Below are 24,363 nucleotides of genomic sequence, written 5' to 3'. Positions count from 1 at the left end.
ATTCAGTTTCATACTGAAATTTATCAGGTCTATCTACCCATGTTTTAAACATATTTAAGTAGTAGATTTATGCAATTCTCTGTCATGAAAAAATATGGTAACATCTTTCCATTGCTTTATTATATTAAACTAGTTACCAGCACGTCAAAATGAGGGAACAACATAACAGTAATGTCAGCACACGAATGGAACAACACAAATGGAGCAACACTTGAATTACTCCATCAAGCGCCATCTAGTGGTGCCAGAGTACAAAATACTTGATTTCACACCACAAAAAGTGAGGAGCAGCATTAGCCTTTTATTATGTAGGATGTATTTTTAATAGATATTTTTAACATATAAGGATGTGAAATTACAAAATACTTACATTCTATGTAAGTTTTATATCTGAAGAGATATGTGTCTTGTTGGTCCTCTAAAACTTGTATTTTGTTCTCAACAAACTGCAACACAAAGAAGAAATATGTTGTGAAGGCTTATTAAACACATTATGTGTAATATTCACTTTTACTGAAATAGGAGTCTACTTTTTTTTTTTTAAACGGGGCCAATATATACGAAAGTGCTTTATGCAGCAGCAGCCAACAAAATTACCTTAAGCAAAATCAATAGCGCCTTAACCAATCCTGTAGTTCAAAAATCCAACTCATATCAAAAATAACAATGTTTAATAGAATAAAAAACAAATCAATTACATAGACAATCAACAGTAAAACTTTACTGGATAGAGCAGTGTAAATATCACTTAAAATTATAAACAACATATAAATGCATAAAGTACCCTTTTGCTTGTGATGCAAGAAGACCTCTTTCCTCACAAGCAGAAGGGAACTTCATGCATGTATATGTTGTTGTTTATAATTTTAAGTGATATTTACACAGCTCTATCCAGTAATATTTTACTGTTGATTGTCTATGTAATTGATTTGAATCTTATTTATTCTATTAAACATATTATTTTTGATACACGAGTTGGATGTTTGAACTATAGGATTGGTTAAGGTGCTACTCATTTTGCTTATAGTGGTTTATAGAATTTTTCTAAAGGGGAATTGGTTTAACCCAGAGTTAGCAGCCTTCCAATTTTAATCAAATATGGATTGGGCGTGCTGTATCCATTCTTCTTTTACAATCTTATTCAATAAAATTACTTTGTTTAATCTGTTGCTTACAAAGTAATCAAGAGGTGTCTTTAATGAAGTAAGAACATATCTAGACAGCCTGTGTTTTGCTTCACAACTATGGTGGCTTCTAAAAACAACAAATCATTGATCCATAGGGGTCTATTTACTAAGGCCTGAAGAGATATCAATTGGACAGAGATAAAGTACAGTACCTACCAATCAGCTCCTACCTGTCATGTAACGTGTTTGAAAAATTACAGTTAGGACCTGACTGGCTGGTACTTTATCTCCATCCACTTTATCTTTCTTCAAGGCTTAGTAATAGACCCCATTGGCTCTTGTGCAGTACTGACAGTTATAACAATTATTGGGGAAGAACACTGGATCTTCTAGAGACAGAAGCATCTACGGTACATATGGTGCTCCCTCTATATAAGAGTAGCCTAGCTGTTATTACCTTCAGTTATAAAACAAATATATAGGGGTATATTCAATTGCAGTCGAAAGCTGCCGTCTGTCGAAAAGACGGCAGTTTTTTTACTTTTTTTAGGTCGGAAGGGGTTTCGACCTATTCAATACATCCCAGAATTATCCAACAAGTCGGCAATTCAGACTTGTCGGAAAGCACATGGATCGGCAGCATAGCCACCGATCTGCGTGCTCCTGTCGGAAACGGGGCCAAATCCGACAGGTTTTGGCCCCCTTTCCGACCATCTCAATCCTACTTTAAAAAAGTTGTATTGAGATGAGGGAGCTGAGGAGGAGGAGGAGATGGGGAGAGCCGCGGGGAGACGGGGGAGAGCAGCGGCTACAGCAGCGTAGCAGGATGTGGCACCGCCGCCGCTCACAGCAGCGTCCATCTGGCTCCAGCAAACGAGGTCCCGCTTGCTAGAGCCGGGTGGATGCTGCCGTGAGGTCCGGCGGCGCTGCCACATCCTCCTGCTACGCCGAAATGCTGCTGTAGCCGCTGATTTCCCGTGTCTCCCAGCGGCTCTCCCCGTCTCCTCCTCTCAGTTCCCTCATCTCAATCCGACTTTTTCTAAAGTCCGATTGAGATGGTCATTGAACAGCCCTTGTCGGATCCATTCCGACAAATGCATGTCGGTATGGATCCAACTTTAATTGAATATACCCTATAATGTTTTGAAAACTTCCAATAAAAAAGGTGAGATGTGGGGAAGAAAACAAAGGTAAACAGACTCTCTCTATATACAGTAAAACCAAAACCTTTATTAATAATCAGCATTTTATTAACCTCTACTACATATAATAATGCTTTCTATTTAAAATGATTAATATTACAGTCTTTTTAAAGCCGGCATACCCATCAAAGCAAGAGCGGTGAGCAGCCCATTAGTCACGAAGTAGGATGATTCTCGTAGTGGCTGTTTTCTGTTTGACATTCTGGCTAAAAGGTTTGTATGAGAACGGTATTTTACCGATGCCTCTGACGTGTCCCTGGCTTGAGACAAAGCATCTCCTTAAAGTGTCTGTGTTCTTGTTTGGCTGGCAGGAATTTAGGAGGTAATTCAGATCTGATCGCTGCTGTGCATTTTAGCACAGCGGGAGATCAGGTCATAACAGCGCATGTGTATGCACCGCAATGCACACAAGTGTCGGACAGCAACAAAGGGCATCGCAGGTCAGCTATGGGATGGTGCGAAAAATCCAAACGCACGGGCGTTCGCAAGGTGATGGACAAGAAGAGGCCGTTTGTGGGTGGCAACTGACTGTTTACAGGGAGTGTTCGGAAAAACAAAGGCGTGCCCAAGCATTTTCAGGGAGGGCGTCTGATCTCAGTTCCGGCCCCAGTCAGCCTGATTCAATCACACTGTAGGAGTGAGTCCTGGGCTGTGCAGAGACTGCACACACAGAATTTTAGCAGCTCGGCATTCACATAGCATCACACACTTGCACAGCAAAAATACACTCCCGCTGTAGACGGCGACTATCTGATCGCAGGGCAGCAAAAAAAGCAGCCCAGAGAACAGATTTGAATTACCCCCTTAGTTAAAAGAGAAGCATTAAGGATGGAACTTTTGATCCTCTGACCTTTGTGAAAGGACAGCACTAACTTTCACATCACAGGCATTAACATCAAGGGAGAAGGGACAAGACACATCTGGTTGTTTCAGCACAGGAGCGGAAACGAAAGCTTTCTTTAACTTAAGAAAAGCTGTAATGGACTCTTCGGGCCAAACTCTAGAATTGGATTCCTTTTTGGTCAGGGCCATGATGGGAGTTAGACGTGGAGAATAACGCATATAAACTTCCAATAGCAATTAGCAAACCCAAGGAATCACAGAAATCACCCGAGACCTGTTGGTTGGGGCCAGGGCCGGATCGGCCCTTCTGGCATTTGCCAGAAGACAAATGCCAGAAGGGCCGAGACGGTCCACAGAGAGCTAGGAAGGCCGCGTGCAGCTCTCTGGTTCTCCCGGCTCTCTGGTTCGTCCCCCGCTGCTGCCGCCCGTAGTGCCCTGTTGCTTAGCAATATTTATTTATTAACAGTTTCTTATATAGCGCAGCAAATTCCGTTGCGCTTAATATGGGGGCGTGCCTCGAGTCCACGACCCCCTGACACGCGTCACGCCCCCACTTGCATTGTCCGCATGCCCAGTTGCTTAGCAATATGGGGGTGTGCCGGGAGTCCACGCCCCCTGACTCGCGGCATGCCTCCCTATGCAGTGTCCGCGCGCCCCATGCTGGTCGCATGCGTGCGCACGTATGTCAGGGCCGGAAATAGGCCCCAGTGCTTCCCTGGTTGGGGCTGACAGAGGATGTGCCGAGTGGTCATTTGGAGATCAGTGTCTGAGATAATAAGATTTTAAACCTACCGGTAAATCTTTTTCTCCTAGTCCGTAGAGGATGCTGGGGACTCCGTAAGGACCATGGGGTATAGAGGGGCTCCGCAGGAGACATGGGCACTATAAAGAACTTTAGAATGGGTGTGCACTGGCTCCTCCCTCTATGCCCCTCCTCCAGACCTCAGTTAGAGAAACTGTGCCCAGAGGAGAAGGACAGTACGAGGAAAGGATTTTGTTAATCCAAGGGCAAGATTCATACCAGCCCACACCATCCACACCGTATAACCTGGAATATACGCAACCAGTTAACAGTATGAACAATACAGTATCAGCCAACGACTAATCTTAACTGTAACATAACCCTTATGTAAGTAATAACTATATACAAGTCATGCAGAAATATGTCCGCACTGGGACGGGCGCCCAGCATCCTCTACGGACTAGGAGAAAAAGATTTACCGGTAGGTTTAAAATCTTATTTTCTGGTCTGGCAGGCAAGCAGGGAGGACGTGTATGTGGAGAGCTCCCACACTCGGCCTCCTATAGAGCCTTTACTGTCCCTATTCCCGCACCTATATAGCTCTACCTGCTCCCTACATTCCGCCCATATCCCCCCTGTACCTGGTGTGTGGGGTCCCGGAGCCGGAGGGGGCCTCCTGCCTCCTTGCAGGTTGGGGCCTGCACACCCCCCAGAAGCCGGGGGCTCGATTTCGAGGACGGCCGGTGCCGGGAGTTCCCCGCCGCGGGGACCACTGCTCTGTCCGGCATCCGATCTCCTGCTGTACCCGGCTCCCTCCACCGCTGCTCTGTTCGTCCCCTATGTGAGCGCCTGGAGAGGCGGGTAGGCGAACTCCGTCCCCGACGTCCGTCCCGGGGCCTACTTCCGCCCGCCGAGCCGGGACCTGTAGTGACGGAGGCAGCCGCCGGGTGCTTCTGTGGGCTCGCGGCTGTCCGTGGTGGGCCGTGGGGTGCCCTGTCCTGCAGCGCATGCCGGGCGCCTTCGGGTCCTCCACCTTCTGCACCCGGGGAGCTCGTCCTGCTGAGCTGGTGGAGTGCTGGGCCCTGGAGGCTCTGTCTTCTCCGGACGCCGGCGGCCATCTTTGTTGAGGGCACTGTGGTGCTCCTGCCTCTCCCTCTGGCTGGTGTCCACAGTGGGGTTCCCTGGCCTGTAGCTGGTCCGTGGCTGGGGCCCCTTACCTGGTTGGAAGCACTTGAGAAGGAGTGGGGGTGTAAAAAGGGAGATCTCCATCCCCAATCACATATTTCCCTATCCTGGCTCCATCCATCCTGCACCCCTCCTATACATTTACCTACGCTGGGGACTGGACCGCACTGCACAGTACGGCTGGCTACAAGTGGGGTTCACCCTGTAGAGCCTCCACTGCTACTATTGTAAAAAAAATATATATATATTTCTATTTTTGCTCTGCCACAGCTGCCTTGCTATTTATGATATCTGACTTTGGAGCTCCATCTACTGGTGGCTTTTTTGTTTTTTGTTTGATTCCAGCTGCCTGAGAGAGACGACTCTTCCAACAATGTGATTCACAGGATTCTGCCCTAAGTCTGGGGACCTTCTATACCATCATTTTTGCAAGTATATTGTCTCCACTACCGGGACTTTTCTAACTCTGTCATGCAGTGATCTTTTAAAGCTGTTCTACACGCAAGTTTCAACATGCCCAAAGGTGGCAAAAAGCAACACGGGGGAGATTTGAGCCAAAACCTGAAAAAATTTGCTTACTCAAGGGATAAATCTACGGGGCATGGGGCTCCCTCGCTACCTGATGTATCGGATTCGGAGGACTCTGATCATTCCCCATTGACCCGGAAAGACCTGCAAAAGCTTTTCCATGAAATTCAGGAGACGAGGAAATCAGTACAAGCGGTACAGGCAGAGGTACATACGGCCATTGCCTCTCTTAAGGCTGATGTTACCGACCTTGGAGACAGAACGGACCACTTAGAGTCTAAAATAGATGAAGTGGTTGCCTTCCAGCAGGGAGTAGAGGATGAAATCCACGGTCTAAAGCAGGAAATGCAATTACTCCTAGAAAATCAAGAAGACCAGGATAATAGGGCGCGACAAAATAATCTTCGCATCCGAGGGGTCCCTGAGGACGTTGATATGACCTCCCTACACGAGTACCTTAAGAAACTGTTTGTACACCTGTCGCCCTCAACTCCGGTAGACCAACTCTTGTTGGACAGGGCACATAGGGCCCTCCGCCCTCGCTCTCAAGATGCAGCCAAGCCCAGAGATGTTATTTTGCGGTGCCATTACTATACGACTAAAGAGGACATGCTCAGGGAGGCTAGGAAGCTCTCCAAGCTGGAATTCCTGGGACACTTTCTCCAAATATTTCAAGATATTGCACCTAGCACCCTGCTTAAACGGAAAGAATTCCGACCCATCACCTCGGCTCTTCGGGACAGTGGAATCCGTTATAGATGGGGTTTCCCCTTTCGTATTCTGGTGTGGCACCATAACCGACTCCACTCGGCTAGAGATCTTGCCGAAGCTAAAGGACTCTTACGTGACCTGGATCTTTCTCCGCCTACGGCATTGTCCGAGTCTCCACGGCGGACGGACGAGGCCTCTTCCATAGAGTCAACTGCCACTCCGAGACGTTCTCTGAATCGAGACTGGTCGCGAGTACCGTCTGCACGGAAATCAACCTTTGACGGCCCCCCCACCTGATGCCTCACGTGTCTAAATATTATACAATTTCTGTAATTTGTTACCCCGGTGCATGTTTATTTTGTGGAGATGTACTTTCTCTCTTCTTCCGTTCCGGTGCTGGCCCGACCTCCCTTGTACCCGGCATATGCAGCTAGCTGCTTTGCTTCTGTTAGCGTGGCTGTGTATACAGGGGGGTTGTAGGGGTGAGGCTCCCCCTCTAGGAAATACATCCCCCAGCGCTGGAGCGGACACCTTATGTTCTATTTACTGTTTGTTAGTGCTATCCTCCACATATGGTTGTAGTTGTCTCAGTTTTGGATAGTCGATATTATTTTACTAGTTACTCTGTATGGCAGTAGGATTTAGGGAATGTTCTTTAATTTCTTATACCCTTAACACTGGTCCCTAGAATCGGGACACACAAATATTTAAACACTGTTTCATTTATATAATCTGTTACTTCTACGTATGCTTATTTTGGGGTGATGTAATTTTCCCCTGTTTCTATTTCACTACTCGCCCAACTCCCCCTGTACATGGTATAACCAACTAGCCAGTTAGCTTTTATCACCCTAGTCACATGTTCGAAGAGAGTATAGAGCAGAGGCTCCCCTTAAGGGAAATGTATCCCTCTGTGCTGGAACTGCCATCTACTGTTTTAATATGTGTTAGTGCTATCCCCCGATCAAGGTAATGTTTGTTTCAGCCTTGGATAGCCACCTTTATATTACTAGTTACCCCATATGATAGTGGGGATGAGGAACTGTTGCCTGCTCCTGTATTCCTTTAATACTGGTTCCCAGACTCGGGGCACCATGGTGAGTGCCCATCACCCTTGATGCACCTGGCCCGGCCAGGCCGCGTCCCCACAGCTGGGTCTTATACCCTAGTCCGGTCGTTGTCACTAAGTGACCCCTTTTGGTTGTCCCCTGACCGGCACGCTAGGCCAGATGTAGTTTCTTCTGGTCTCCAACCTTCCCCTCTTCCCTATTTTTCCCGTGTTTTGCTCCCCCTGTTTCTGTTTCAGTACTCTTTTCTTTTTTTTTGTCCAAACTTGTAAAGGTGTTTGCCGATTGCCACATATACTTACACTGTTTTTTGTTCTGGTTTCTTATAGGGTTGCGGTGTCCGGGGGGAGGTGATGAGGCGTTTCGAAAACTAGCTGGCCATGGCTCTTAAAGTTTATTCACATAATGTCAAAGGTTTGAACAGCCCTAACAAACGCACCAAGCTATTCCTTTCTCTTAAACAGGCCAAAGGTGACTTGGTTTTCCTACAAGAAACCCACTTTAAGAAATCCCTTCACCCTGATTTAAAATCCAAAGCTTACCCTCTTACATTTCATGCATGTGATGCTACACACAAGAAAAGGGGGGTCTCCATCTTGATAGCTGCTCACCTTACGTTTGAATTGTTGGACAGACATGCAGATAAATCAGGTAGATGGCTTATCCTAGTTGGGAAGCTAAATGATAGCTTATGTACCCTTGTTAATATCTACGCCCCGAACCAAAATCAAGCTACATTCTTTAGGAGGCTGAGTGCACATTTGACTAGACTCAGTAGAGGAGAGGTCATCGTTGCAGGAGATTTTAATGAGGTGCTTGATGCCTCGTTGGATAGGTCCTCCCCTCCTTTTTCTCGCTCTTCTAACCACCCCCGCCCGACCTCGGCATCTCTTGCTCTGCTATATCTTCTGAAACTCCACTTGCTATTTGACTCTTTTAGGCTAACTGAACCTCTGACCAGGGACTATACTTTTTTTTCCCCTGTACATAAGTCCTACTCTAGGATTGACATGATCCTACTCAGCCGGGATCTATCCTCTAAACTGAAATCTGCTAGCATACTCTCTATGATTTGGTCTGACCATTGCCCGATCACTGCCGATCTCCAATCCATTGCCCCACGCCCCCCTCCTGTTTCCTGGCGTCTGAACGATTCCATACTGCATAGCCAGGAAGTTACCAACCAGATTAAAAGCTGCCTTGCTGACTACTTTCTTCTTAATGACCTCCCGGAAACTTCTCCTGTTACTCTATGGGAGGCGCATAAAGCTGTGCTACGCGGCCATCTGATTAGCCAGGCATCTAGGCTTAAAAAATCCCGGGAACTTAGCTTCCTTTCCCTCTCTACTAAACTCCAAGCCCTTGAGCGCCAACATAAACTCACTCCTACCCCAGCTAACCTAGAGCCCCTGCTGGAAGCTAGAACTGCAATGTCACTCTCTCTGTCGGAACGTACGGCGAAGACTCTTCAGAGGCTTAACCAGACCTTCTATGAGAAAGGTGACAAAGCTGATAGAATCCTGGCTTCCCGCCTTCGAGCACAACGATTACGAAATAATATCCTGGCGGTGCACGCCGAATCTGGTGAGGTCACATATGACCCAGGGGGTATAAACAGGGTGTTCCGGGACTATTACACTAAACTCTATAATTTAAACCCCACTAATCCAGATCCCGGCCCCCCCGACGCTTTAATTTCAGAATTCTTGCGTCGGGCCGATCTCCCTCGACTATCTGACATCGACTCTGCGGAGCTGAATAAAGATATCACTGAAGAAGAAATAACTGCCGTCTTGAGAAATCTTAAATCTTCTAAAGCCCCGGGCCCTGATGGCTTCTCGGCCTCATACTATAAAAAATTTGCCCCCTTGTTGGTCCCCCATCTCAGGGTACTGTTCAACGCTGTACTACATGGCACCCCATTCTCAAGTAATATGCTGGAGGCTAGAGTTATAGTCATCCACAAAGAGGGCAGAGATCCACGAAATTGCGCTAACTATCGCCCGATTTCCCTATTGAATCTAGATATCAAAATTTACGCAAAGATCTTGGCTACCCGCCTCAATGGTGTGCTCCCTGGTCTGATACATTATGACCAAGTGGGATTTATCCCTGGACGCCAGGCCAGGGACAACACTAGAAGAGCGATTGATATTATCCAATTGATGAATAGCAGGCAAACTCCATCTATTATCCTTTCTCTCGACGCCGAGAAGGCGTTTGATCGTATCTCTTGGCCATTCTTATTTCAGACTCTACAGGTATTTGGGATATCAGCGGAATTTCTGACTGGGGTCTCTGCCCTCTACTCCTCTCCTATAGCTAAGGTTCTCACTAATGGAATACTGTCCCCCTCCTTCCCGCTATCCAATGGGACCAGGCAGGGGTGTCCTCTCTCCCCCCTGGTGTTTGCCATGGTCATTGAGCCACTAGCTGCTATGATAAGAAACTCCGGTGGAATTCGGGGAGTGAAGGTGGGCTCGCAGGAGTCTAAGATTTCGCTCTTCGCCGACGATGTACTGCTATCTCTTACTCAGCCGCAGTCTTCCCTCCCCGCCTTGTATCAGATTATAGAGGAATATAGTTCCCTGTCGGGCTATAAAATAAATTTTATCAAATCTGAAGCCATGTTACTACATGTACCTGGAGATCTCAAACGCTCCCTGCAATCCTCCTACGACCTTCGGTGGCAGACCAATAAGATTAAGTACCTAGGTGTTTATATTACTTCTCATTATAATGCCCTGTATTCTGAAAATTACCCGCGGTTACTGACCAAGATCAAATCTGATTTGAACAGATGGAGAACATATATCATATCCTGGCTGGGTAGGATTATTGCCCTTAAAATGACAGTTATGCCACAACTCCTCTACCTTTTCTAAACTCTACCTGTGAGGGTACCGGAGAAGATTATCAGGGATGCCCAGGCCTCATTCGTGAAGTTTGTCTGGAACGACAAACCCCCACGGATAGCCTTTACTGTGCTCCGGCTCCCCCGCATAGAAGGGGGTCGAGGATTTCCTGATGTCAAATTTTATTATCTGGCTAGCCATCTAAGTCAAATGGTGGCCTCCTTTGTGCCCCGCGGCTCTATTGCCTGGGTCGATTTTGCTGCGCTTTCTTTGGGAATTCGTTCATTGGCTTCGCTGTGGGGCCTGGGCAAACCACATCTGCTGGCACTAAAAAACACCTCTCCCTCCCTTAAATTCCACCTATCTATTTGGCATAAATCCCTTACGAAATATAATCTGTCCTCTCCACACTCCCCTCTCACACCCCTCTGGGTCAACCCTGATTTCCCCGCTGGGGTCTCACCCTATAAGTTTACATCCTGGTTTAACGCCCGGATCCTTGTGGTACATGATCTCTCTCTACAAGGCCACTGGATGTCAATAGACGATATCAAATCCAAATTTCCCTCACTATCCCCTCCCTTCTTTGAATATTTTCAGCTTCGCCATTTCCTCCTCTCCCTGCCTCAGGTCGATGCTCAGCGGGACCTTACTCCCTTTGAGTCTCTATGTACTACGAAACCCATAAGCAGAGGACTAATCTCGCGGATATATTCTATGTTGGTTGGGACTTCCTCTGGGCCGCAGACCCGCCATGAGCTGGAGTGGGAGAGGGACCTGGGTCCCCCTCCAGACGAAGCCTGTTGGGAAGAAGTACGGGAGGGCATCGCTAAAAGCTCTATCTCTACCCGACTCAAGGAGACATCCTATAAACTGTATTATCGGTGGTATTATACCCCAGACAAACTATCTCGGATGTTCCCCTCTGCCACCCCAGTCTGCTGGCGGGGATGCGGTCAACGTGGTACTCTCCTCCATATTTGGTGGACCTGTCCACGTATTGTTAACTACTGGAATAAGGTACTTGATATACTGAACTCCTTATCTGGACTTACACTTAAATTGGACCCGTGGATGTTTCTATTGGCCCGTCCACACCCAGACCTTGACCCTCTATTAAATAAATTGTTTTCCCATATTTTAGTAGCGGCTAAATCTTTAATAGCTAAAAACTGGAAAGCCCCCGCCCCTCCCACTATACCAGCTTTGAATAATTATATCTGGTTCGTAGCTAATATGGAAAAAATCACTTATTACCTACATGACTGTCCTCACAAATTTGAGCTCGTTTGGGGTCCCTGGTTAATTGCGATGTCTCCCCCATTATAAGGATCAAATCATTCTTTTGATCCCGTTTTCCAAATCTCTGGCCATGCTGCACCTGGACCCTCCCTCCGGACACAGTCTTGCCCTCCCAGGTCTATATTGGATATGTAATGGTACGTAGCCCAAATGTCTACTTATGCATTGTATAGTGTGTACATTCTCCATAGATACATTGGGCGTTTCTCTTCTCTCATGGCATAGAACGGCTCTGTTGTTCCTTTTCTCTCTCTCTCTCTCTCTCTATCTGCCCCCCCCCCCCCCCCCTCTCTCATTACTCTCCGATGTTCCTGTTTTCTTCATGTATATGCTCCCCGCATGGGGAGAAATTTTTGTATATCTGTTTAAATATGCACAAAATTATTTGAAAAATTACCACCATGGAGACTGATTTTCACATTTTATTATGCAATTGAATCTGTATTGTATATTTCTCTGTCTCTCCTGGTGTAAATAAAAAGTAAAAAAAAAAAAAATATCTTATTTTCTCTTACGTCCTAGAGGATGCTGGGGACTCCGTAAGGACCATGGGGATTATACCAAAGCTCCAAACCGGGCGGGAGAGTGCGGATGACTCTGCAGCACCGATTGAGCAAACATGAGGTCCTCCTCAGCCAGGGTATCAAACTTGTAGAATTTTGCAAAAGTGTTTGAACCTGACCAAGTAGCTGCTCGGCAAAGCTGTAAGGCCGAGACGCCTCGGGCAGCCGCCCAAGAAGAGCCCACCTTCCTAGTGGAATGGGCCCTAACTGAATTTGGTAACGGCAATCCAGCCGTAGAATGAGCCTGCTGAATCGTGTTACAGATTCAGCGAGCAATAGTCTGCTTAGAAGCAGGAGTGCCAACCTTGTTGGCTGCATACAGGACAAACAGTGCCTCTGTTTTCCTAACCCGAGCCGTCCTGGCTACGTAAATTTTTAAGGCCCTGACTACATCAAGGGATTTGGAATCCTCCAAGTCTCCCGTAGCCACAGGCACCACAATAGGTTGGTTCATATGAAACGATGACACCACCTTAGGCAAAAATTGTCGAGTCCTCAACTCTGCTCTATCCTCATGGAAAATGAGATAGGGGCTCTTATGAGATAAGGCCGCCAATTCGGACACCCGCCTTGCAGATGCCAAGGCCAACATGACCACTTTCCAAGTGAGAAACTTTAATTCAACTTATCACTGACCTGGTTTGGGAGTGTTGTGGACTCGGGGTTTTTTCCGGTGACCGGGAAGAGGAACCGCAACTGGACCGTAGCAGAGATGGCCGAATGTAAGTTTTCCTCATGCAGGATTAGGTCGGCAGACAGGAGGCACGCGTGGACGCTGAAGGTCTCCTGAAAGACAGAACTTGAAAGGCGCTGATAAATCAGTGAAGAATACCAGGTGCTGGAGGCACAAACTGCGCTAAAGTGCACTGGGGGCTTGGAGACACTGAGGTGCTTGTAGGCGCTGAAGTGCTTGGAGGCACTGAGGTGCTTGGAGGCGCTTGGAGACATTGAGGTGCTTGGAGGCGCTGAGGCGCTTGGAGGCACTGAGGTGCTTGGAGGCACTGAGGTGCTTGGAGGCACTGAGGTGCTTGGAGGCACTTGGAGGCACTGAGGTGCTTGGAGGCACTGAAGTGCTTAGAGGCGCTGAGGCGCTTGGAGGCACTGAGGTGCTTGGAGGCACTGAAGTGCTTGGAGGCGCTGAGGTGCTTGGAGGCGCTGAGGTGCTTGGAGGCGCTGAGGCGCTTGGAGGCACTGAAGTGCTTGGAGGCGCTGAGGCGCTTGAAGACACTGAGGCGCTTGGAGTCCGTCTGGGAGGGCTGGAAACCACAGGAATGCGGAAGCACTGGAGATCACAACTTCTGTAGGCAGAATAGATGATACTCAGGCGCCGGAGCTCTGCCCGGCGTCTGAATTTGAACTTCCCGCCAGCGTCTGATTGGGGAGCGCTTGATGACGTCACCCGCAACGTCCACAATATGAGCTGTGGACAGAGCGCCGGGAGCCGGAGACCGCCAGCGAAGACAGCCACCCGGAGATCCAGCACCCCCGGAGAGGCAAGTACGGGAGCCGCGGCGGCTGTAAGACACAACTGTTTGAAGAGGTTCAAACCAGTGAGATTTTAGGAACTGTAACACCACGTTAAGGTCCCATGGTGCCACTGGGGGCACAAAAGGAGGCTGGATGTGTAGCACTCCCTTTACAAAAGTTTGGACTTCTGGGAGAGAAGCCAATTCCTTCTGGAAGAATATAGATAGGGCCGAAATCTGTACCTTAATGGAGCCTAACTTTAGGCCCATATCCACTCCAGTCTGTAGAAAGTAGAAAAAATGGCCCAAGTGGAAATCTACCGTAGGAGCATTCTTGGCGTCACACCAAGATACATACTTCCTCCAGATACGGTGATAGTGTTTCGCCGTCACTTCCTTCCTAGCCTTTATCAGAGTAGGGATGACTTCTTCCGGAATACCCTTACTCGCTAGGATTCGGTGTTCAACCGCCATGCCGTCAAACGTAACCGCGGTAAGTCTTGGAACACGCAGGGTCCCTGCTGCAACAGGTCCTCCCTGAGAGGAAGAGGCCACGGATCTTCTGTGAGCATCTCCTGAAGATCTGAATACCAGGCCCTTCGAGGCCAATCTGGAACAATGAGTATTGTCTGTACTCTTTTTCGTCTTATGATTCTCAATATTTTTGAGATGAGAGGAAGGGGAGGGAACACATAGACCGACTGAAACACCCATGGTGTTACCAGGGCGTCCACCGCTACTGCCTGAGGGTCCCTTGACCTGGCACAATACCTCCGAAGCTTCTTGTTGAGGCGTGATGCCATCATGTCTATTTGAGGAAGTCCCCAAAGACTTGTTATCTCTGCAAAGACTTCTTGATGAAGTCCGAACTCTCCTGGATGGAGATTGTGTCTGCTGAGGAAGTCTGCTTCCCAGTTGTCCACTCCCGGAATGAATACCGCTGACAGAGCGCTTACGTGACTTTCTGCCCAGCGCAGAATCCTGGTGGTTTCCGCCATTGCCACTCTGCTCCTTGTCCCGCCTTGGTGGTTCACATGAGCCACGACTGTGACGTTGTCTGATTGAATCAGAACCGGTAGGTCGCGAAGAAGATTCTCTGCTTGTCGTAGGCCGTTGTATATGGCCCTTAATTCCAGTATGTTGATGTGTAGACAAGCCTCCTGGCTTGACGACAGTCCCTGAAAATTCCTTCCTTGTGTGACTGCTCCCCATCCTCGGAGGCTCGCGTCCGTGATCACCAGAACCCAGTCCTGAATGCCGAACCTGCGACCCTCTAGAAGGTGAGCACTCTGCAGCCACCACAGGAGAGACACCCTGGCTCCGGGGGACAGGGTTATTTTCTGATGTATTTGAAGGTGGGACCCGGACCACTTCTCCAGAAGGTCCCACTGAAAAGTCCTCGCATGAAACCTGCCGAAGGGGATGGCCTTGTAGGTCGCCACCATTTTCCCCAGTACTCGAGTGCATTGATGGACTGACACTCTTTTTGGTTTTAACAGGTCTCTGACCATGTTCTGGAGTTCCTGGGCTTTTTCCATCGGGAGAAAAACCCTCTTTTGTTCTGTGTCCAGAATCATGCCTAAGAAAGACAGCCGAGTTGTTGGAACCAACTGTGACTTTGGTAGATTTAGAATCCAGCCATGTTGCTGCAGCACTCTCAGGGAGAGCGACACGCTTTTCTGAAACTGTTCCTTTGATCTCGCTTTTATCAGGAGATCGTCCAAGTATGGGATAATTGTGACTCCTTGCCTGCGCAGGAGTATCATCATTTCCGCCATTACCTTGGTGAAAACCCTCGGGGCCGTGGAAAGCCCAAACGGCAACGTCTGAAATTGGTAATGACAGTCCTGTACAGCGAATCTCAGGTACGACTGATGAGGAGGATAAATGGGGACATGAAGGTATGCATCCTTTATGTCTAGTGACACCATAAAATCCCCCCCTTCCAGGCTGGAGATCACTGCCCTGAGCGATTCCATCTTGAACTTGAAACTTTTTAAGTACAGGTTCAGGGATTTTAAGTTTAGAATGGGTCTGACCGAGCCATCCGGTTTCGGGACCACAAATAGGGTTGAATAGTACCCTTTTCCCTGTTGTATTAAGGGAACCTTGATAATCACTTGCTGTAGACACAGCTTTTGAATTGCAGCTAAAACTATCTCCCTCTCTTGGGGAGACGTTAGTAAAGCCGATTTGAAGAATCGTCGGGGAGGCACGTCTTCGAATTCCAGCTTGTAGCCTTGGGATACAATTTCCATCGCCCAAGGATCCACGTCCGACTGCACCCAGACGTGGCTGAAGAGTCGAAGACGTGCCCCCACCGGAGCGGACTCTCTCAGTGGAGCCCCAGCGTCATGCGGTGGATTTAGTAGAAGCCGGGGAGGACTTCTGTTCCTGGGAACTGGCCGTAGCAGGCATTCTTTTCCCTCTACCCTTACCTCTGGCGAGGAAGGAAGAGCCCCGACCTCTTCTGGACTTATGCGACCGAAAGGACTGCATCTGATAATGTGGCGTTTTCTTTTGCTGTGAGGAAACATAAGGTAAAAGAGTGGATTTACCTGCAGTAGCTGTGGAAACCAGGTCGGTGAGACCGTCCCCAAATAAATCCTCACCCTTGTAAGGCAACACCTCCATATGCTTCTGTGAGTCGGCATCACCCATCCATTGTCGGGTCCACAGGGCTCGTCTAGCAGAAATCGCCATGGCGTTGGCTCTGGAACCCAGTAGGCCAACGTCTCTCTGAGCATCTCTCATATATAGGACAGCATCCTTAATATGACCCAAGGTCAATAAAACGGTATCCTTATCCATTGTATCAATTTCAGCAGACAAGGTATCTGTCCACGCTGCTACAGCGCTACAAACCCAAGCCGACGCTATCGCCGCTCTGAGTAATGTACCAGTATGTGTGTAAATTTACTTCAACGTAGTCTTTTGCCTGCGATCAGCAGGATCCTTGAGGGTTGCGGTATCTGGAGACGGCAGCGCCACCTTCTTGGATAAGCGCGTCAACGCTTTGTCCACTCTGGGAGAGAATTCCCAACGTATCCTGTCCTTAGCCGGGAAAGGATACGCCATAAGAATCTTTTTGGGAATCTGCAGTTTCTTGTCTGGAGTTTCCCAAGCCTTTTCAAACAACTCATTTAGCTCATGTGAAGGGGGGAAAGTAACCTCAGGTTTCTTTTCCTTATACATGCGCACCCTCGTGTCTGGGACCGAGGGGTCATCTGTGATATGCAACACATCTTTTATAGCAATAATCATATAATGAATACTTTTTGCCAATTTCGGCTGCAACCTCGCATCATCATAGTCGACACTGGAGTCAGAATCCGTGTCGGTATCAGTGTCTGCTGCTGGGGATAGTGGGCGCTTTTGAGACCCAGAAGGGCCCTGCGACATAGTGAAAGGCAGGGATTGACTCCCTGTATTTCCCCTGGACTCTGCTTTGTCCAACCTTTTGTGCAATAAATTCACATTTGCATTTAACACATTCCACATATCCAACCAATCAGGTGTCGGCGGTGCCGACGGAGACACCACACTCATTTGCTCCACCTCCAACCTAGAAGAGCCTTCCGCTTCAGACATGCCGACACACGCGTACCTACACCCCACACACTCAGGGAAATCTCTAATCTGGAGACAGTTCCCCCAACCAGGCCCTTTGGAGAGACAGAGAGAGAGTATGCCAGCACACACCCAGCGCCAATGACCCTGGAAACACAAGTCCCAGCAATACACAGCGCTTTTTTTTTTTCATTCTATATCAATATATTGACTGCGCTCAAATTATGTGCCCCCCTCCTTCACAGCCCTCTGTCACCGTGTTCAGCAGGGGAGAGTCCGGGGAGCCAGCTTCTCAGCAGCGTGCTGTGGAGAAAATGGTGCTGGTTAGTGCTGTGGGATCAAGCTCCGCCCCCTCAGCGGCGGGCTTCGGTCCCGCTCAAAATACCAAATAACCTGGCGGGGGTTGTATAACATACTGTCATAGCTTGATTATACCTATAATGCCAGCCAAGAGGATTATGGCTGCCCAGGGCGCCCCCCCTGCGCCCTGCACCCATCTGTGCCTGTGTGTGTGTGCGGGAGCAATGGCTCAGTGAAGATCCGAAGTCTTCTGCCGCCTATGAAGTCTTCTGTCTTCGTATACTCACCCGGCTTCAATCTTCCGGCTCTGCAAGGACGGTGGCGCGGCTCTGGGACGAACGGCAACAGTGAGACCTGCGTTCCGATCGCTCTGGAGCTAATGGTGTCCAGTAGCCTAAGAAACAGAGAAACAGAGCCTATCACTGAAGTAGGTCTGTTTCTCTCTCCTCAGTCCCACGGTGCAGGGAGCCTGTTGCCAGCAGGACTGCCTGAAAATAAAAAACCTAACAAAATTCTTTATTACAGAGAAACTCAGGAGAGCTCCCCTGAAAGCACCCAGTCTCCTCTGGGCACAGGATCTAACTGAGGTCTGGAGGAGGGGCATAGAGGGAGGAGCCAGTGCACACCCATTCTAAAGTTCTTTATAGTGCCCATGTCTCCTGCGTAGCCCTTCTATACCCCATGGTCCATACGGAGTCCCCAGCATCCTCTAGGACGTAAGAGAAAATGAAACGTCGGAAAGGAATGGAGTTCAGTTCGAAGAGGTATTTGTCAAGCTTGCAGTAAAGTTTGTGCTGCAGTAGCTGGGAAAGAACTGTGCTGACATGTTTCCCGTGGAAGGATAAGTCATCGGAGAAGATGAGAATGTCATCTAAAGGGATGCAGTTACCATCCCGGCGGTCAGCATAATGATGCCGGGATCCCGGCCGCCAGAGTGCTGGCAGGGGGCCCAGAACTATCCCCAGTCTTGGGAGTCCACGACACCCATAGAGCGGCAATAGAACCTCTGGCGAGAACACCGAGCCACTGAGCCCGCAGTGCGGTGAACAGCAAGGGGCTTTGTTGCGCTCGCCCCCCTGCCGGCATTCTGACAGCCAGGATATATTAGTCATCTTGAGTGCTGCAGGGCCGACGTGATATATTCAATAGAAAAGCTGATATATATTGGCCAGTGTGTACCCAGCTTTAGGAGCACAGAGAATAGTGTAACTGCAGAGTAGATAGACAGGAGAGAGCTATAAAAACGTACAAATCACAAGTGATGATGTGGAGCAGTCCACCACACTCCGGGCACCAAGCGTCCACCGTCCTTGAGGAGAAGTGGAAATCCGGGAGAAGGATATGTGAAGGAGCAGGAGACAAACGACTCTACAGGACTTCTAGGTAAGGCAGTAATGGAACCCAGCTGGTCACGCAGGCCATCTGCACACCAGAAAGAATCAGGAGCCCATCCAGTATTGTGGATGGCGGGACCCCAGCAGAAGATGACAGCTACACAGAAGTAGGAGGAGAGCAGGAGACAGACCAAGGAGGGCAGCCAGAAGCCACAGGGTCTCTGCACAAGGTGTTAGGGCTGGAGCAGCACCATATGACGTAAGCCATGCCCAGTTAGGAACGCCCCTATGATGTATTCATGCAGTAATTGTACATTTTCTTGCCAATATGCTCTCTCAGTTTTTCTACAGTCAATAAATCCCAGTTTTACAATAAAAACACCATTCTTCAAATTTTCACTACTAGTTTAGACTACTGGAAAGTAGGAATGGCTAGCAGTCTGTCAGACTGTCAGACTACACACATATCATACAGGGCATCAACAGCAAGGACACAACATAAACTAAACTATATAGAAACACCAAGAACAGGCATTAGGCCACGAATGATGTGGAGAAATCATGGGGGGAAAAAAGACTCACTTTTATTTTATTTTTCACAATATTTGACACGTTCTGTTAAACTATGAAGAAAGAATTCTTTTTAAAAAGTGGCAGTATTATTAGCGTGTATTTACAGAATGCTAGAACACTCCACAGCACTTTATAAATGCCACAGGACCTTTTAGAAATTAAACTGTCCTGAGGATGAAACAAAGCAAAATGTATGTTTTACCAGATAATCTGTTACAGTAAATATATCTCACCACAGAAGGGAAGATCACTCACCAGAGTCATTTTCTTTGTTTTATTAATGAGCTGCTCAATCGGACGCTGCTGTCTCTTCTCCACAGATGCCCCCACCGGCTGCCTACTCAGTGACTGTAAGGATGATACAGTTTAGTGGATAAACAGCATTCTCAGTATATAAAACACAAAATAATGAAGTGCCAGAACAGTCTAGGTCCCAATAGAGGGCCACCACGCATGGAACATGGCTGCACTGCATCAAGCACCCTCTGTAAAAGCTGTACTCAACCACAAAGTGGTATTTTATGCCCTTTTCCCAGTGCCCGACAGCAGTTCAAGTACACATTGTACAGCTTTATAAGTCTATATAAATAACATTCACAAATATGTATAGACATATTTTAGATTTCCTGGTCCTTTTTTATGTGCCCATCATACTGGAAATATATCTGGGTGGGATTTGACAATAAGGTATCAGTTTTGCATTCTCCTTTTCAATTTGTCTAGTTCAGAGGTTCTCAAACTCGGTCCTCGGGAGCCCACACAGTGCATGTTTTGCAGGTAACCCAGCAGGTGCACAGGTGTATTAATTACTCACTGACACATTTTAAAAGGTCCACAGGTGGAGCTAATTATTTCACTTGCGATTCTGTGAGGAGACCTGCAAAATATGCACTGTGTGGGCCCCCGAGGACCGAGTTTGAGAACCTCTGGTCTAGTTGATTAATAAAAGACCAAGGTACAGTAGGACATTGTCCTCAGCCATGCTAGCCAGCCCAAATGAGGGGGTGCAATGAAAAGGGGATAGACATGCCAGTTGTGTACTCCCCATTTCCATGTATGCTTGCCTACTTTTATATGGAATCAAATGCCAGCCTTCCTACCGCACACATATTCCTGTCATATTATTAAAAGTGGTACAATACCAGCAAGGTGAGAAACCTATTCCTCATGTCTTCAATTAAATCAGGCCTTCACGTAACTAGATATAACCGTCATTTAGCTTTGGGGTACCCTGCTCTCTTCCTTAGATGTAAGCATTATATCAACTTTCTGTTCCATTGCTGAAACCCACCTACCAGTGATATGTACATCACTCTCATACTGAACCCTCCTGTTATACTACCTGCCCAACAATCATCAACATAGAATTCCATAGGAATTGTGTACAGATCACTTTAATCTCTCTGTATAACATGTGATAGCTGTAAGAAACTATGGGGGTGATTCAGATCTGATCGCAGATGTGCTAAATTTAGCACATCTACGATCAGTTTCTCTGACATGCGGGGGGACGCCCAGGAGTCGCACCCCCGCACGGGTGCGAAAGCATCGCACGGTGATGATGCTTTCGCACCCGCCAAGTAGCTCCCTACCTGCGCAGCCTAGCTGCGCTGGCAGGTGCCTACCCGCCACGTTCTGGTTCGCACCGGCTGCGTGTGACATCACGCAGCCGCCACGGCCCGCCCCCGCTATGGTCCGGACATGCCTGCGTTGTCCGGACCGCGCCCCAACAATGGCATTCTAACGCCGTTGGTACGCCCCCTCCCGCCCAACCTCTGCCTGTCAATCAGGCAGAGGCAATCGCACCACTGAGATGCTTTCGCATCTCACTGGGTCTTACTGGGTGCGCACGTGATGTGCGGCCACTGAGCATGCGCACTCCAGTATGGGCTTCAGGCTGCAATCGCTGCCGTTGAATTAGGCCCTATGACAGGAGTGATTTGACAGCAATTCACAATTATAGTGAAAGTATTTTTGTAACACAAAACTTCAGTTCATATTTTATGCAGTATTGGATTCTCTCTTTACATGAAGAAGGTGTATACAGTACACAGGGTCTCTGTAAACTGTCTGGAGGGGGGGGGGGGCGCGGAGACATAATTCCCCAGTCTTGTCTTGGAAGTCACGTGATAGAACCTATGGCAGCAAAGTGGAATCAGAGATTCCTGAAAAGAACATTATTGGTTGTGTGCTTACATTATTTATCAAAGCCAAATAAAAACGAGTTTTATGGTAAGAACTTACCTTTGTTAAAACTCTTTCTGCGAGGTACACTGGGCTCCACAAGGAATGGACAATGGGAGTGGAGAGTAGGATCTTGATCCGAAGCACCAACAGGCTCAAAAGCTTTGACCTTGTTCCCAAGATGCATAGCGCCGCCTCCTATATCACCCCGCCTCCGTGCACAGGAGCTCAGTTTTGTTAACCAGCCCAATGCAATAGCAAGTAAAAAAGATGACAACTGCCAGTTGCCACAAACACCACACTCTCCCGACAGGAGAAGTGTCAGCGGCTAATGCCATACCAACCCAAAGAAGCTAAGTGCGTCAGGGAGGGCGCCTTGTAGAGCCCAGTGTACCTCGCAGAAAGAGTTTTAACAAAGGTAAGTTCTTACCATAAAAATCATTTTCTGCTGCGGGGTACACTGGGCTCCACAAGGAATGGACAATGGGGATGTCCTAAAGCAGTTCCTTATAGGAGGGGACACACTGTAGCGGGCACAAGAACCTGGCGTCCAAAGGAAGCATCCTGGGAAGCGGCAGTATCGAAGGCATAGAACCTTATGAACGTGTTCACAGAGGACCACGTAGCCACCTTGCACAATTGTTCAAGGGTCGCACCACGTTGGGCCGCCCAAGAAGGTCCAACAGACCGAGTAGAATGGGCCTTAATGTGATCAGGAGCAGAGAGACCAGCCTTCACATAAGCAATCACCATTCTAATCCATCTGGCCAGAGTTTGCTTGTGAGCAGGCCAGCCCCGTTTGTGAAACCTAAACACAACAAAAAGAGAATCAGATTTCCTAATAGGAGCAGTTCTCTTCACATACATACGGAGAGCCCGTACCACATCCAAAGACCGCTCTTTGGGAGACAGATCAGGAGAAACAAGTGCCGGAACTACAATCTCCTGATTAAGGTGGAACGAAGAAAGCACCTTAGGTAGATAGCCGGGACGAGTCCTAAGAACCGCCCGGTCACGGTGAAATATCAGATATGGGAAACTACAGGACAAGGCACCCAAATCCGACACTCTTCTAGCTGAAGCAATAGCCAGCAGAAACACCACCTTAAGGGAAAGCTACTTAAGGTCAGCTGAACCAAGAGGTTCAAACGGAGACTCTTGTAACGCCTCCAAAACCACCGACAAGTCCCAAGGCGCCACAGGCGGGACATAGGGAGGTTGGATATGCAACACGCCCTGAGTAAAGGTATGCACATCAGGTAAGGTCGCAATTTTTCTCTGAAACCACAATGACAAGGCAGATATTTGAACCTTGAGGGAGGCCAGACGCAGGCCTAAGTCCAGGCCCTGACGAAGAAAAGCCAACAACTTGGCTATACTAAACTTGGAAGCGTCATAATCGTTAGATGCGCACCAAACAAAGTAAGAATGCCAGACCCTATAGTAAATCCGAACCGAAGCCGGTTTCCGGGCCCGCAACATAGTTTGAATGACCGCCTCAGAAAACCCTTTAGCCCTCAAGACGGAAGCTTCAAGAGCCACGCCCGTCAAAGACAGCCGGGCTAGGTCCTGGTAGACACAGGGGCCCTGAACGAGGAGGTCTGGGCGTTGTGGAAGTAGAATTGGACGCTCTGACGATAGGCCTTGCAGGTCTGAGAACCAGTGCCGTCTGGGCCACGCTGGAGCTATGAGAAGCAGAATTCCTTTTTCTTGCTTGAACTTCCGAATAACCCTGGGCAGGAGCGACACCGGAGGGAACACGTACGGCAGCCGAAACCTCCACGGTACGGCCAGCGCATCCACGAATGCTGCTTGAGGATCCCTTGTCCTTGCTCCGAAGACTGGAACCTTGTGATTGTGTCGAGACGCCATCAGATCTACGTCTGGAAGGCCCCACCTTTCCACTAGGAGTTTAAACACTTCTGGATGGAGGCCCCACTCACCGGCATGCACGTCCTGACGACTGAGAATGTCCGCTTCCCAATTCAGGACTCCCGGAATGAATATTGCCGATATGGCCGGTAGATGGCGTTCTGCCCACTGTAGAATCGGTGCGACTTCCTTCATTGCTAGGCGGCTTCGAGTGCTGCCTTGATGATTTATGTAAGCCACTGTGGTGGCGTTGTCCGACTGTACTTGAACAGGACGGTTCTGAATTAAATGCTGTCCTAGGTTCAAGGCATTGAAGACCGTCCGCAACTCCAGAATATTGATCGAGAGGAGGGACTCCTCCTTGGTCCACCGCCCCTGAAGGGAGTGTTGCTCCAGAAACGCGCCCCAACCTCTTACACTGGCATCTGTCCTCAAAAGGACCCAGTCGGATATCCAGAAAGGACGGCCCCTACACAGTTGTTGGTCCCGGAGCCACCAGAGCAGCGACAGACAGACCTCCGGAGTCAATGAGATCATTTGAGACCTGATCCGGTGAGGTAGGCCGTCCCATTTGGCTAGAATCAGCATCTGGAGAGGGCGAGAGTGAAATTGAGCGTACTCCACCATGTCGAATGCTGAAACCATGAGGCCCAGCACCTACATCGCCGAATGTATCGACACTTGCGGACGAGAAAGGAAGCAACGAATCCTGTCCTGAAGTTTCAGGACTTTCTCCTGAGACAGGAACAACCGCTGGTTGTAAGTGTCCAATAGTGCTCCCAGATGCACCATGCTCTGAGCAGGGATCAGGGATGATTTCTTCCAGTTGATGAGCCACCCGTGGGCTTGCAGAAACCGGACCGTCACATCTAGATGACGCAGGAGAAGTTCTGGGGAATTTGCCAGGATTAACAAGTCGTCCAAATACGGCAGTATCCT

At 48.5% G+C, this 24,363-nt stretch overlaps 1 protein-coding gene across 3 annotated transcripts in view; it reads right to left on the bottom strand.

Annotated features, from left to right (window-relative positions):
• Window positions 1–24,363, bottom strand: part of LOC135012671 (signal transducer and activator of transcription 2-like) — a 381,651-nt gene that overhangs the window by 335,088 nt on the left and 22,200 nt on the right. For all 3 annotated transcript variants that reach the window (XM_063952570.1, XM_063952573.1, XM_063952574.1), the window contains 2 exons: window positions 19,624–19,716; window positions 371–446 (listed from right to left, as the gene is read on the bottom strand). In XM_063952570.1, coding sequence (XP_063808640.1) covers window positions 371–446; window positions 19,624–19,716 — 169 coding nt within the window. The remainder of the gene's footprint in view (window positions 1–370; window positions 447–19,623; window positions 19,717–24,363) is intronic.

The sequence above is a fragment of the Pseudophryne corroboree genome, chromosome 2, assembly GCF_028390025.1.
Source record: "Pseudophryne corroboree isolate aPseCor3 chromosome 2, aPseCor3.hap2, whole genome shotgun sequence".
Lineage (NCBI taxonomy): Eukaryota > Metazoa > Chordata > Amphibia > Anura > Myobatrachidae > Pseudophryne > Pseudophryne corroboree.
Note: the sequence above shows the minus strand (reverse complement) of the source record. Positions and strands in the feature narration are given on the sequence as shown.